At 50.5% G+C, this 13,752-nt stretch overlaps 7 protein-coding genes across 7 annotated transcripts; 3 read left to right on the forward strand and 4 right to left on the reverse strand.

Annotated features, from left to right (window-relative positions):
- Positions 1 to 490: 490 nt before the first annotated feature.
- Positions 491 to 2,521, forward strand: N7519_007695 (flavin-containing monooxygenase; the record flags this gene model as incomplete). Its single annotated transcript, XM_057294471.1, has 2 exons — positions 491 to 1,245; positions 1,300 to 2,521. 2 exons carry the CDS (start codon positions 491 to 493, stop codon positions 2,519 to 2,521), a joined length of 1,977 nt encoding a protein of 658 aa, XP_057149282.1.
- A 461-nt stretch (positions 2,522 to 2,982) lies between these two features.
- N7519_007696 (putative glycerol dehydrogenase (GCY1)) lies at positions 2,983 to 4,279 on the reverse strand (the record flags this gene model as incomplete). Its single annotated transcript, XM_057294472.1, has 7 exons — positions 2,983 to 3,260; positions 3,332 to 3,629; positions 3,689 to 3,702; positions 3,790 to 3,948; positions 4,012 to 4,019; positions 4,073 to 4,157; positions 4,219 to 4,279. 7 exons carry the CDS (start codon positions 4,277 to 4,279, stop codon positions 2,983 to 2,985), a joined length of 903 nt encoding a protein of 300 aa, XP_057149283.1.
- A 596-nt stretch (positions 4,280 to 4,875) lies between these two features.
- Positions 4,876 to 5,926, reverse strand: N7519_007697 (uncharacterized protein; the record flags this gene model as incomplete). Its single annotated transcript, XM_057294473.1, has 4 exons — positions 4,876 to 5,437; positions 5,573 to 5,661; positions 5,717 to 5,797; positions 5,858 to 5,926. 4 exons carry the CDS (start codon positions 5,924 to 5,926, stop codon positions 4,876 to 4,878), a joined length of 801 nt encoding a protein of 266 aa, XP_057149284.1.
- Positions 5,927 to 7,294: 1,368 nt separating this feature from the next.
- Positions 7,295 to 7,519, forward strand: N7519_007698 (uncharacterized protein; the record flags this gene model as incomplete). Its single annotated transcript, XM_057294474.1, has 1 exon — positions 7,295 to 7,519. The coding sequence occupies one exon, from the start codon at positions 7,295 to 7,297 to the stop codon at positions 7,517 to 7,519; it is 225 nt and encodes a 74-aa protein (XP_057149285.1).
- Positions 7,520 to 8,349: 830 nt separating this feature from the next.
- On the reverse strand, positions 8,350 to 9,486 carry N7519_007699 (SDR family oxidoreductase; the record flags this gene model as incomplete). The annotated part of the gene is made up of 1 exon (XM_057294475.1): positions 8,350 to 9,486. One exon carries the CDS (start codon positions 9,484 to 9,486, stop codon positions 8,350 to 8,352), a length of 1,137 nt encoding a protein of 378 aa, XP_057149286.1.
- Positions 9,487 to 9,690: 204 nt separating this feature from the next.
- On the reverse strand, positions 9,691 to 11,579 carry N7519_007700 (Sec1 family protein; the record flags this gene model as incomplete). The annotated part of the gene is made up of 3 exons (XM_057294476.1): positions 9,691 to 10,329; positions 10,385 to 11,410; positions 11,472 to 11,579. The coding sequence occupies 3 exons, from the start codon at positions 11,577 to 11,579 to the stop codon at positions 9,691 to 9,693; spliced, it is 1,773 nt and encodes a 590-aa protein (XP_057149287.1).
- A 277-nt stretch (positions 11,580 to 11,856) lies between these two features.
- N7519_007701 (lysophospholipid acyltransferase) lies at positions 11,857 to 13,704 on the forward strand (the record flags this gene model as incomplete). The annotated part of the gene is made up of 4 exons (XM_057294477.1): positions 11,857 to 11,878; positions 11,937 to 11,981; positions 12,041 to 13,159; positions 13,220 to 13,704. 4 exons carry the CDS (start codon positions 11,857 to 11,859, stop codon positions 13,702 to 13,704), a joined length of 1,671 nt encoding a protein of 556 aa, XP_057149288.1.
- Between the last annotated feature and the right edge of the window lie 48 nt (positions 13,705 to 13,752).

Here is a 13,752-nt window from a genome sequence, read left to right on the forward strand (position 1 = left end):
CTTTTCGGGACTTGTAAGGGAAGCTGACCTCCCGTAGGAGTAGGGACACACTGGAGAGTAGGCACGGAGCTAACTACAAAGGAAAGACAGTTTTAGCTGGAAATATAAATATCGTAACTGTTAATGGGCTTCATCCGATTCAGAACCCGCGAGGCAATATCGGCGAATCTTGCCACGAGGGTATATCATCGCCGGGCATATCCAGAAACAGCAAGTCAAGGATTAAGGAGTTGACCAGTCAATCGTGCGGGGTGTGATATAAGACTAAATACGGTTGAAATGCGGCGGCACTTTCCCGATTCGGAGATTTGAGTTGATCAACTTCTCATTTTGTGGACACATAGTAGATATGATATGTAGTAGATATATAGATCATTCAATCGTTCGGTCGTTGAACAGTGTAGATATCATTCGAATCTTCGCGAGATCAGACTGTGAACATTGGTTACGAGGCACCTTTTCAGCATCACTCCCATCATAATAAGAGAAAATGGCACCTTACATTCAAGAGTCCGCTGGCGCCAAACCCGTCTCTAAGCCTAGCCTCCTGTCTGAAAGCGCGGTGCTCAACCACGACCAGGTCCCAAAGCCTGTAGCGGACGACTTCATGTACGACTTCAAGTACAACCACAGTCTCCCCACTACCGACATTTTAGCCGTTAAGATCCCCACCAATTGTGATGCTCAAAAGGAGGCCGAGGGCATCGTTGCCCATCTCTCTGCAGCCACATCGGAGGGAGATGCGCAAGGTTTCGCGGGGCTGTTCCTCGATTATGGTGAGATCCTTCGTAAACAAGGCGCCGCAATCTCAATTTTAGCTGACCTCGGGTGTACAGGCGTGTGGCGTGACAAGCTCTCATTCTCCTGGGACTTCCGCACATTCAACTTTAGAGAGGCCATCTTAAAAGCCGCTACCGACCTTTTGCCTCAAACCAAGGCTAGGAATTTCAATTTTATCGAGCCTGCACCTTCGGTGTCTCGCCCTTACCCCGACTTCTCTCAGCTGCAATTTGTTGTATCCTTCGAGACTGAAATAGTCCTTGCTTCGGCCGTCATCAATGCAGTACTCACTCAAGATGGCTGGAGGATTTACACCATGCATACTGTTGCCGAGAGCCTCAAGCAGTTCCCTGAGCAGGCCGCACCAGATGGGCACATGACCGGTATCACTAGCTGGGAGAGTCAGAGATCCGAGGCCATCAACACTGTTGACCCCGAGGTGCTGATCATCGGTGGTGGTCAAAAGTAAGAACCCATGCAAGTGAGGTCCATGATATAGTGCTAAATTATTTCTACTAGTGGTCTCGCTATGGCAGCGCGCTTGAAGGTCCTTGGTATGGAACACCTGATCATCGAACGCAGCGACGAAATCGGAGATATCTGGAAGAAGCGTTACGAGTATCTTTCACTGCACTTCCCACACTGGCCCGATGCCTTGCCATATTTCAATTACCCTCAGCATTGGCCCACTTATACCCCGGCTCAAAAGCAGGGTCTATACATGAAGTGGTATGCCTCCGCTCTGGAGCTCAATGTCTGGACCAAATCGGAGATTGTGAATGCTGAGCAGGACGCCGAGGGTAAGTGGACCGTTGTAATCAACAAGGAGGGAAAGGAGACTCGCACGCTGCACCCTAAGCAACTCATCATAGCCACGTCGCTATGTGGCGTCCCTTCCACCCCGGCCGTGCCTGGCATGGCTGACTTCCAGGGCGTGATCCGTCACTCCAGCGCCCACACGAGTGCTCGTGACTTTGTAGGAAAGAAGGTCTGCGTCGTCGGTACCTCGTCCTCGGGCTTTGACACAGCTTACGAGTGCGCCCGCCTGGGGATTGATGTGACCCTCCTCCAACGGTCACCGACTTACGTCATGTCTTTGACCCATTCTGTTCCACGCATGCTTGGAGGTTACGCACCCGACGTGAATGGCCATCTCCCCGATATGGAAGTGCAGGATCGCCTCATGTTCTCTACCCCAGTTGGACCTGGCGAGGAACTTGCCAGGCGCACCGCTAAGGTTCTTGAGGATCTCGACAGGCCCCTGCTCGAAGCTCTTAACGCTCGAGGACTGCGAACATGGCGCGGCCAGCGTGATACTGGCAACTTCACACTAGGTCAGACGCGGAACGGTGGATTCTACTTCGATGCCGGTGCTTGCGAGGAAATTATCAATGGCAACATCAAGGTAGAGCCAGGCTTCATTGAGAAGTTCACCGAAGATAAGGTGATCTTGAACGGGGGCCGTGAGAAGGAGTTTGACCTAGTTGTGTTTGCCACGGGATTTACGAACACCATCGACTCCATTCGAGCCACTTTGGGTGAGAAGATTGCCAGCCAATGCGGACCTATTTGGGGTATTGATGAGGAAGGCGAGTACAAGACGGCCTACCGGGAGACGGGAGTGCCGAACATGTGGATCATGGTTGGTTTCCTTCCAATGACTCGGTATGCCTCCAAATTATTGGCTTTGAGATTGAAAGCGCTGAAGGAGGGCATTTCCCCACCTCCTTACAAAGTCTAGGTTTCATACCTAGGTAGATGAAATATATTGTTCCTTTAAAAGACCGAGTTTTTGTTCATCAACTAGGATTTCGTAAATAAGAAACACGCGCTGAGATGTTTCTGGGGGAATCGAAGGATCTCGCAGTGCAGTTTCATCATCTGTGTTAAAGAATCTTAGCGACTTGATCTGCGTCCCAAGGAGCAGAGAGGGAAACTAGACAAAGATTTCTTATCATTTCAGCACGAGTGATTTCACTTCTTTATTTTCACTTCTTCGATCGCTGCATGTACTCTGCCACTCGCTGTGGGAGACACAGGAACCCGATTGGATTACATTCTATTTCTTCGATTTCAGGCAGGACAGCCCTGGAGGTTTTAGCGATCAGCAAATTTCACTATCTACATCTCAATCTCCTTTTCAGTCTATAAAAAGTGGCATTTCCCATAAAGGATTGTACTCCATATCCAAATCTGGGGACTTCACTGCTTGTACCAGTCATCGAAACCGAGATCCCATCCAAACAGAGGCGTATTGATACGCTTCGCCTTTCCTTGTGCAGCCAGGCCGTTCAGCACATCCATATCCTCGCGTGAAAGAGGGATGACTTGTCTGTTGCTCACGATTCGATTTTCGCTAATAGACTTGGGCAGTACAACAACGCCTCTGTTGACGTGGTAGCTGATGAGTATAGTAGCGGGTGAAACATCATTCTTATTAGCGATCTCCTGAATTGCGGGATCAGACATGAGCGGAGCACCTGAAACCAACCCAGATTAGCTAGCGTTACATCTTATGGAAACTCCACATAGCGTGCGAAGGAGCACTTACCTTCGGAACCAAGTGGTGAATACGCCTCGAGGAGGATTCCATGCTTGTCACACCAATCCTTCAGTGCGTGCTGAGGAAGGAAAGGGTGTAACTCGACTTGGTTGACAGCAGGGACCACGGTCCACTTCTTTTTCAGCTCCTCTAGGTAGGGAATCGACCAGTTGGCCACGCCGATCGCCTTCACTTTGCCGGCCTTGTATACGTCTTCCATTTGGCGCCAGGTCTCACTCTGGTCCCAGGACCGGTCGACAGATCGCGTGCCATCGGGATTGACTGGGAGAAGGGCGCTCGACTCGTTCTGTGCGTTCAAGTTAGCCATACTTATGTCCGATGGAGGGAAATAGCGGAGTGACTTACAGGAACAAGTCGGACTGGCCAGTGGATGAGCTGATGTTATGTTAGCCGAGCTGTCGACAGGCGTGCCGCGTCTGCCCAAAAGAGGGAAAGGGTTAATTTACGTAGAGATCGAGGTAATCCGTCCCTGAGAGCGTCAAGTGTCTTTTGGAGACCTTCCCCAACATTGGGCTGGTGGGTGTTCCACAGCTTGCTGGTGATGAAAATGTTTTCGCGGGGGACACCACTATCCTTGATACCCTGGCCGACTTCATGCTCGTTTCCTAGTTATCTCGTTAGAGCGTTAGACCCCAAAAACTTGCTTGTTTTTCTTTGTTACAACGCACCGTATATCCTATAATTTGTTAGCCAAGAGTATGCGCTACAAAAGTGACATGGGAATCTTACAATGCAGCATCAATGTGACTATATCCGTTCTTGAGGGCGAACGAGACTGCTTGACGTACCTGACCAGGTTCAGATCTCCAAGTGCCTGTATCTCTTGTCAGCAAAAAATCGCTAAGGCCCGCAGAAACCAGCGCTTTGTATCGTACCAAGTCCCACGGTGGGAATCTGGGCGCCGGTATTAAGCTTGAAATGAGTCGAAGGTGCCATATTGGTTGTGATGGAAGATGATGGTAGTGGGAGACCGAAGTGTAGGGACCTGTGGCTTTATGCTACACTTTCGGAGTGAATCACGCAGGACGCGAGAAAGAGTTTATAAATGGGACCCTTTCTATAGTTAGGAGGGTCTTCGCCTGGACTGATGTCAACAGAAACATATCGCATAGCCTACAGTAAGTGGCCCCGCGTGAGATCAGGCGAAGTTCGGGTCCGTCAGGGAAACTTGCCCGGTGACCCGAGACATGTCGACTTGATAACTCTTTTTACCTAACTGAGTAACAAGTGGGCGATTTATTTGCGGATCCAAAGTTTCAGTCCCCATCCATTCGCAGCAAAATATGTCGCAACCTTCATAATACGGTAGTATTGTCCCCATAAGGGAACGTTGAAACGTGGGGGAAGGCCCACAATGCGCCGCAACTTTCCGAATACGGTAATATTGCCCCCACGAGGTCCAGCCCCACCATAAGGCAAAGAGTATAGTCTTTCCTGGTCGGAGTGGATTCTTCCGTTCTTTCCTGACAGATCTAGGATCCTGAATTATGTCATTGCGGAGCTGCAGACGAAGGCTCGAGGAAGTCGTAAAATTACTCTATCCCATGGGGGAGGGGAATCTGACGGTGAGATCCATTAGGGTGAAGGGCGCACAGTCCGCAACACTGCCTATACAGAAAACCTTTCTCCGCTGAACCATTGCGCAATGCTCTCGTCTCCTGCGCAGCATGTTCCACCCACAACGAAGACATGTTGGCCAAAGCACCCTGGAGGAACAGCACAATCTGGCTGCCATCTGCTCCTCCGGCTCCCGCGTTAGCCAGCATTCCCAGCTTGGTCCAGATATGGCTTCGCTTGACAGCCATATTTTGGAATGAACTTTCTCCCAGAACGGCGGGCCCAAGACCAGGCATCCAGTTGAAAGTGGCATTAGGTCCCCAGTTGCCAGCCACCTTGTTAAGGATGACATTACTAGTCAACAGCTTCAGGTTAGGGGCGACCATACGCTCACCAAGCCAGATAGCGGTCATCTTGCTTAGGGGCACAGCCCAGACCTTAAAGTTGTACGGACGCATGGAGATCTCGTTCGGTCGCTCGCCGACATTACGGGACGTCGAGGTTGGCGGGTTTGTCGCTGGCCGGACGGGCACGAGCCTCCAGGGCCGCGTCCATCAGACTGGTAATGCACTTGACCTGCTCCTTCTTGGGCAAGACGGAAATGTTGTTCTGGAACGGTAGGAGACCCAGCGCCCCTCGTAGCGGACAAAGGAGACACGTTGATGCTCGTACCAATCCTCGGCTTTGGGAAGGGCTTCATTGAGGCAGTCGTCAAAATACTTGTAGTGGGAGAAGATAACATGTTCACCGACGCCGAATAACTGCACAGCAATTACTATCCGATCATGTTATGCTTTCCTCGTTACAGTGACTTACGAAGCCCTCTGGAGTAATGTCAGTGGAGGCCAGTCCGCCGGGGGTTTCGACCGAGTCAATGATTAACCACGAGGCGCTTTTCTAAATTCTGTCAGCAGCTGGGTAATATTCTCCAGCTTTGATATTCTAATTCAACCTTACCATCTGCTGCAGACGCTTGGCCAGTGCCCAGACCAGTCGGGCCAGCACCGATAACCAAAACGTCGACATTGCTAGTAAGTGTGTCAGCACTATAATCTCATAGGGATAAAGTCGAGTACATTTCCCTGGAATCCATGGTGAAAGACTTTGAATACGCGGAGAACTCGTGTCATAGTGAGTGTTCGAAGATAAGGAGAGGTAGACCGATGAAGGGGGGTCTAAGTATAAAAGACAGGCCACGGAGTACTAAGGAAGTAGCGGACGAGCAGCGCCACGCGTATGTGCAGACCACTATAAATCCTTCGAGGATTCGTTTAGTACCAATTGATCTATCTCAAACGTACTTTCTCATCATCTCGATATACATTTGAAGGAGGGACATCTATAATAACGATGCCCAGACATATAAAGGTTCTGTGTTTCCGGCCGGATCGGTATAATCTCTTATTGAAATTAGCTCTACGAAGTAGATAGGTCTTATAGGGGTCTGATCTATATAGGTTACTTCCGATTGGCCTCTGGCCCGTTATACACCTGCTCGGCTGAGTCTGCAATCTTAACCGGGGCACCCTCGGGTTAAAGCATTCTACATTCCGGGTGTCCAACTTAGTTATAGAAACACAGCCATCATACATCGTGTGCATCGGCTAACGAAAGGGACGTTTTATCTTTATATATGAGGCCATATATTCTATGTCTACTATAGGACGCTTCTTGAAAATGGCGATCGGTTACTGTCCAACCGTTTCTGGGACCATATTCTTCTCGTAATGTAACTCGCTACACTAAGATAGGAAAGAAGACACTCGAAAAGACACCAAAAAAAGGAGACAAGACAAGACCAAAGAAGAGACTAAAAAAGACTCAACTATATGAGTGCGGTCATATTCTTAAAATAGACATGAAGATGAAGCTATTCCCAACTATATAAAACTCAATCACGTGCCATTTCCTTAAATAGCTCTTTCCCACTTCTCCACTTTCTCATCTCCATTCATCATCCCAATCACTGTCAGGGATGACAATCCCTGAGATCGCCCATCAAAAACTGTCACAGCGTCCAAGAGCTCCCAAATCTCTCAGCTCTCGGTCAACTGAGACTTCCTTGCATCAAAAGTTGCACAATTAGAGGATGAATCAAATTACATTACCGAGATCCAAGCCAAACTCGATGAAGCCAACGCCAACAGGGCTCTCGAGAACGCCGAGTACAGACTCCAACTTGAACCCTGAATACCTAGGCATCTGGTTAGCCTAGCTTCACTTTCTTTCTAAACTGAGAGAATTACCAAACACAAAATGTCTACTCCTGTCAAGCAAGCTCCTCCAGAAATCTCCGCCTGATCCAAAGACAGGCCCATCAATAACAATTCAAGTGCTATCCACAAAGTCAAGTACGTGGGTCGATTGGCACGCTGGGCCTCCTTTAACCAGGACATGACACGACCTTGGAAGCACCACGTGGTCCCGACTCTGAATGATCCAGCCGAGGGACACGTTAGATGTGGAAGTGAATACCGCCTGAAGGGCCGTTTCCAAGAGAGAGTTGGCCAGAGACTTGTCACCATTTTCGATGCAAATGGTATCGATCTAAGCTTCGATTCGCTGGCTCGACACTCCGCGTCCTCAAGCGCCAAAGAAACGTGCTGGGGGAAGGCTTGAATGACACTGTGGCGGCTGAGAAGCGACAAAGATGCCATGGGCCACCCGATGAAGCCCTCCTCGAGAGAGCTTACCGAGACACAATGGTCACGCGAGTCACGAAAGCTGAGGGAAACCAACCAGCCTCAAATCAGAAAGACGTCAAGGCGGCCCATCTGGGCACCGGAGCACGGACCAGGAAAGCTGCCCACCTTGTATTGGTCTGCGTGTCGAACTGACCTTTGCTCGAATGATGTTCGGCTTTCCGCCTGGCTCTAAATCAAGTCCATAAACGACCTGGTTCATCGATTATTGACGACAACACATCTCCATGTCGTCGCTGGATGTCACCGCAACCTTCCAATGTGGGAAGATGAGCGAAACAAAATATCCTGGCGGTGATATCCTTTTGAACTTCTCTATCTATCTCAGCAAATCTGACCCCAACATTCCTCATCTCGGTCCCATCAAAGATGACATCGCGTGACTCTCCCGCCAGCACAAGGTTGTCATCTTTCTGGGTATTGGTCAATTGTGAGGGACCTGACCTTATGGGTGCATTGACCAAGTCAATGAAGCGGCTTTGAGCTTTGAGAGCCTTGACTAGAATTCTTTTTGTTTTGTTTTGTTTTCTCTTTTGCGTTGCTATACCCTTATCCATAGCCTGATGAAATTTCATTTTCACTTTCATGTTGCTATAGCCAGATACTATAGCCAGTTCGGGAGTTTGTCCTTCGGGTAGCATCCAATTAAATGCCTAGGTCCTAGGTATGGACTGTTAACTAGTCAACTAACTATTGGAATCCTCCGGGGTATCATGTAAGACTTATAAGACGTTAACAAGGACAAAATCATCCGTTGCCCAATTCATTCCCTTCACCCCCCTCCTGGGCAGAAGATCTCTCACGTCCTCCAGCCGCCTGCGTCTCACCCGTCGGAAAACTGAGATACTTCCAATCTTCAATCTCCTCAATAATACACTTCAACCGATCCCGTACACTCTCAACAGCATACGTACCCAGAATCAGCCTCAGAGGCGGGTAAGAGCAATGCCCAAGCTGCCAGACCAAATGCGCCGCCTTAACCGCACTAGCAGGCTGCTTATCACCCAACCACATGAGCATCCGACGCGCATGCGCCGCCGGCGACGTAGTCGTATTATACGGCTCACTGGGCGGCTTAACCAAGAAATGACCGTACAGCGGCAAAGGCGACGAAAGCTGATGTTCAGAGGGGTTCGGAGCAAGCGCAGACGAAGAAACCAAATCCCCAATATCGTCCCGACGCATATGACCCGGTTCAACAAGCGTACCCTTAATATTAAAACTATCCACCTCATACAGCATACTCTCCATCAAGCCCTCGACAGCGTATTTAGAGGCGCAGTAAGGTCCAAGCCCGGGCACGCCGAGAGCACCAGACGTCGAGCTGAAAATGAGATATCTGCCCGCGCGACGCTGGCGGAAATGCGGCAGCGACAGCTGGATCATGTTCAGGGTTCCTGTGAAGTTTGTTTCGAATTGGTTGCGGATGTCGAATTCATCTTGGTCTTCGCAGGCGCCGATGACGCCGTAGCCGGAGCAGTTTGCGATTATGTCGATTCGGCCGAAGTGCGCGATTGTCTGGTCTATCACGCGTTTTACGGTCTCGCGTGCTCGTACGTCGCAGAGGAGTCCGATGCAGTTGGCGGATTCGAGCTCTTTCATTGCTGCGGGGCTGTTCTCGTATGTCCGTCCGACGGCTGCTACTAGGTCATTGTTTGTGAGGGCGGTTTTTACTAAGGAGCGGCCCATGTGGCCGGTTGCGCCGAAGATCTGAGATGTGTTAAGTGTGTTGGTGGTTTTTGTGCGGGAGGGGTTGTATACCAGCCATACGAGGGGTTTGGCGGGATTCTGGGGGCCCGGTGGATCGGTTGTTGAAGGGAGATGGAGTTTTGGTTCGCGTGGTGCTGGAGAGGAAGGCCCTCCTTTTGGGGATGTCTGCTCCATGATGTGGGCTCAGGTGAGGGGAGAAAGAGGGAGATGAATCTCTCCGCATTTGGGGTTCTCTCTTCATACGGAAGGCGACAGCGACACAGACGAAAATAAATTGCCATCAAATGCTCTCTTTTCTAGTTTCTATTGAAATTGACTCTCATTGCAGGCCTTATTCGACATAATGCTATTCCATTATCCATATACACTAAAACACAATTATCGTCCCACCTCCCGTCGCAGCCGTCCTGCAGCTGTCGAAGGTCCTGGTTCTGGCCAGCTACTTACTGCATCGTCAACCTCTTCCAAGAAGGTTGTACTATTGTGAATGGAAGTGCCGCCTAGAACTACTCGCACACCCGGGGAGCTGGCATTGACCTGCGCTACCATCTTGGCCTCCTCGTATGTGGTGCCGCCAACCATAAAGATGATGATGTCTTGCGGCTTGTCACGCGTGTGTCCACTGCCCTCGAGGAAGGGGTATTGCAGTTCCTTCAGGCGGCCTTTGATGAGATTTTGGAGAGTCACTTCCAGTCGGGGGGAGTGTTGCGTGTAGACATTCTCCACACCTTTAAGGCCCTTGAAGCGGCTGCTAGCGCCGGAGAAGAAGGACGTTGATTCAAAGAGGTCGGAGAACCCACCTGCGACTGGTGGGGCTTGGAGGGAGTGGTGATAGGCGAGGAGCTTGGGGATGATATTTACGCGGTTAGATGAGACTTCGCCCGCTGTGACGAGGAGATCAAGGAGGATTGGCAGCGCATTGTTGGGTTGCTTCTCGTAGCGAAGGGCATAGAGAGCCACCAGGCGCAGCTTATTATCTGAGGGCACATTTGGCAGCCCGATGATCCGTTGTAGTGACTGGAAAAGAGTGAGTTCATGAGCAAAACATAATCAGTTCAACCTGTGGACATACCTTGAGATCATTGGAGTGGTTATCATTGCATGCCAAGCTCTGCTCCAACTCGCTCACGTCAAGAAGGGTATCCTCGCCGACGCGCCGACTGAGTTCGCCCACCAGGGTAACATGCTTGCTCACATTACCTGCCAGCTTGCGGAATTCGGGATAATCCTCCACAAAACGTTTCATGTCCGCAATGGACTCGATATTCGCAGTGCTTTGAGTTTTGGTTTGGTACTGCTCCACATATTCTTTAATGTTTTGGCCCAGATCACCAAAGTTCTGGTACATATTCTTCTTGAAGAACGGGTCCTGGTCCTGAGCCAAGACAATCTCTTTCAGTTCTGGTCGGATGTCTGGCACATCCTGTAGATCCACGCGGCCATTGTTGATGCCAAGCATCTCATGCACCATGGCCTGATACGTCCACTGGGTCAGCAACGGGGTGATGGGATCATCGCGGCGGTCAAGAACGAGCAGGATAGGCGGTGTATCCGTCCGGCGGAAGTTAAATAGCTGCTCCTCCTGCGTGATGTGGTATCGGACCTCTGTGGCCAATTTCCGGGCCAGTAGACTGTTCTTCTCGTAGCGAATAAGCGGGTTCTTCTTCAAAGCGAGGAGCAAGGCCAGGACCCCCTCTGTGGCTCTTTGTAGTGAATCTGGGTTCCATAAGTCCGGCGAATGGCTCCATAACCGTTGCAATGGGAAACCCATCCCTAAAGAGCAAAGGTCCGGGTTGATGACGAGGAAGTCGGCGAACTGTTCCTGGACGGTCTGGACAACCTCGTGACTATCCGCTTCTGCCAGCCGCTCAAGGGCGGATTTTCGGATGATGTTGCTAAGGTAGATGTAATATTCGCCGTATTTAGGTTCTCGAAGCTCGTCAATCAAAAACTGAATAGAGGTAGGTGATGGGCGCACGAAGCAGAGGCATCGCAGATGTCGCATCTTCTCGCGCGCGGCATTGTCCAAGCGGTCGATGAGGTAGACCTCATGATTAAGAAGGGCGGATTGGGTAATGGCGGTCGAAACAATAGGGACCTGTGACCATAGGAGTTAGCGATCGAAATCAGTATATTGCTATCAGGGTAAAATCACCCACTGTCTCACTATCAAGAAGCAAGATCTTCATCTTGGATGACGAAGCCCCGGACTCACCCACGGTGACCATCTTGGAGATGTACCCCGAGGCAGCCGCGACGACATCCATGATGGGATATTTCACCAGGGGATATGTCTCAAAGTGTTGGCTTATATTATGGAAGCTGTTTAAGCTGTAAGCTGTTGAAGCTGTTGAAGATCGAGGGGTTGAATGTGGAGCGGGAAGTTGTTGGGGGAAATTCCACTTTCCACATGACAAGCTGTTTTTCTTCTCTCGCCCTTTTTTTTTCCTTTGCTTCTTTTTTCTTTTCTTCTCTGCTCTCATCTGTTTTCTTATTCTTCTTTCTGTTTTGTCTGTTTTGTTCTCTTTCTACAAGGCCAACAATATGTTGCCCTATGTAGACCAGAGTAAGTCAACTCCCTAAATAGCTGGAAGCTCCTCGGTCACTAACACTTCTCCCCGCAGTATTCGAGGTGCCAGCCAAACTCACTGGCGCATCGACTGATGAGCGTACGATCTTCCTTTTCCATAAGCTCCCGACATTACTAGCAATTTCTGACCAGCTCCAGTCAAGCTGATCGGCTCGTTCCTCCTCTCCTACCCACTGGCCGCCCTCCTCAAACGTATCCCCGACGGTCAACCCTGGAAAAAGAATGTCTTCATTATCGCCGTGTCATTGTTCTATATTGTCGGACTCTTCGACCTCTGGGATGGTCTTCGCACCCTCCTATACAGTGCCGCGGCCACCTATGCAATCGCCTACTACGTGGATGGGTCCCTGATGCCTTGGATTGGGTTCCTTTTCTTGATGGGACACATGTCAATTAACCACATCGAGCGTCAGAGGGTAGACGAAAAGTCAGCCGTCGACATTACTGGAGCGCAGATGGTCATGGTCATGAAACTTACCTCATTCTGTTGGAATGTTCATGACGGCCGTCTGCCCAAGGACCAACTCTCGGACCCGCAGAAGTACTCTGCTATTACAAAGTTCCCGAGCATTATAGACTACTTGGGCTATATCATGTTCTTCCCTTCTCTCTTTGCTGGTCCTTCTTTTGAATATGTGGATTACCGCCGTTGGATCGACACTACGCTCTTCGAAGTCCCGCCTGGCACTGACCCATCCAAGGTGCCACCTACCCGAAAGAAGCGCAAGATTCCTCGTAGCGGAAGACCTGCCGCAATGAAGGCTGCTGCTGGACTGATCTGGATCTTCGCCTTCATCCAACTGAGCTCATACTTTACCACCGACTTTGTGCTTTCAGACGAGTTCATGCAGTATTCCTTCCTGCGTCGCATTTTCACCGTGCACATGCTTGGTTTCACCGCTCGTACCAAGTACTATGGTGTCTGGGCTCTGACGGAGGGCGCCTGTATCCTATCTGGCATGGGATACAACAGCTTTGATCCGAAGACAGGCAAGGTCTTCTGGAACCGACTGCAGAACGTCGATCCCTGGGCTATGGAGACGGCGCAGAACTCGCACGCTTATCTGGGCAACTGGAACAAGAACACCAACCACTGGCTGCGCAACTACGTCTACCTCCGTGTCACTCCCAAGGGCAAGAAACCCGGCTTCCGCGCCAGCCTGGCTACTTTCGCTACCAGTGCCCTCTGGCACGGTTTCCACCCGGGATACTACATGACCTTTGTACTGGGCTCTTTCGTTCAGACTGTGGCAAAGAGTAAGCCGACCAAAATGTCTCCTCCATGATCTAACCCTCCCATAACTAACCATATAATAGACTTCCGCCGTTACGTGCGCCCCTTCTTCCTCACACCGGACGGCACCAAGCCAACACCAAACAAGCGCTACTACGACATCCTCAGCTGGCTAGCCACACAACTAACCCTTTCCTTCACCGTTATTCCTTTCATTATCCTCAACTTTGATGGTTCCTTCACCGTCTGGTCCCGTGTGTACTTCTACGGTATCATCAACATCGTCGTCTCCCTAGTCGGCTTCGCCTCTTTCTCCCCGCTCAGGAAATACCTCGTCTCCAAGCTGAAGCGCCGCAACCGTCCCCACGTCCCTCGCACCGCTAGCACCGAGTCCGTGCGTCCCCCTGACCTCGGCCTGCCGAATGATCCTGAGCGTGACTTTGACGAGGCTGTTGCTGAGATCAAGGCTGAGATTGAGACCCGTGGTAGACGGGGAAGTACAGTGAAGATGCCTACTGGTGAGGAATTGAAGGCTGCTGTTGAGCAGAAGATTGGACGGAAGTTGTAGACTCAGTTTTGAGACTGTGTGATGGTTTCATTGGATAGAAGGGGTTGA

This window comes from Penicillium mononematosum (genome assembly GCF_028829835.1).
Source record: "Penicillium mononematosum strain IBT 11891 chromosome Unknown utg000003l:1.0-8172316.0:1.0-8177699.0, whole genome shotgun sequence".
NCBI classification, from domain to species: Eukaryota; Fungi; Ascomycota; class Eurotiomycetes; order Eurotiales; family Aspergillaceae; genus Penicillium; species Penicillium mononematosum.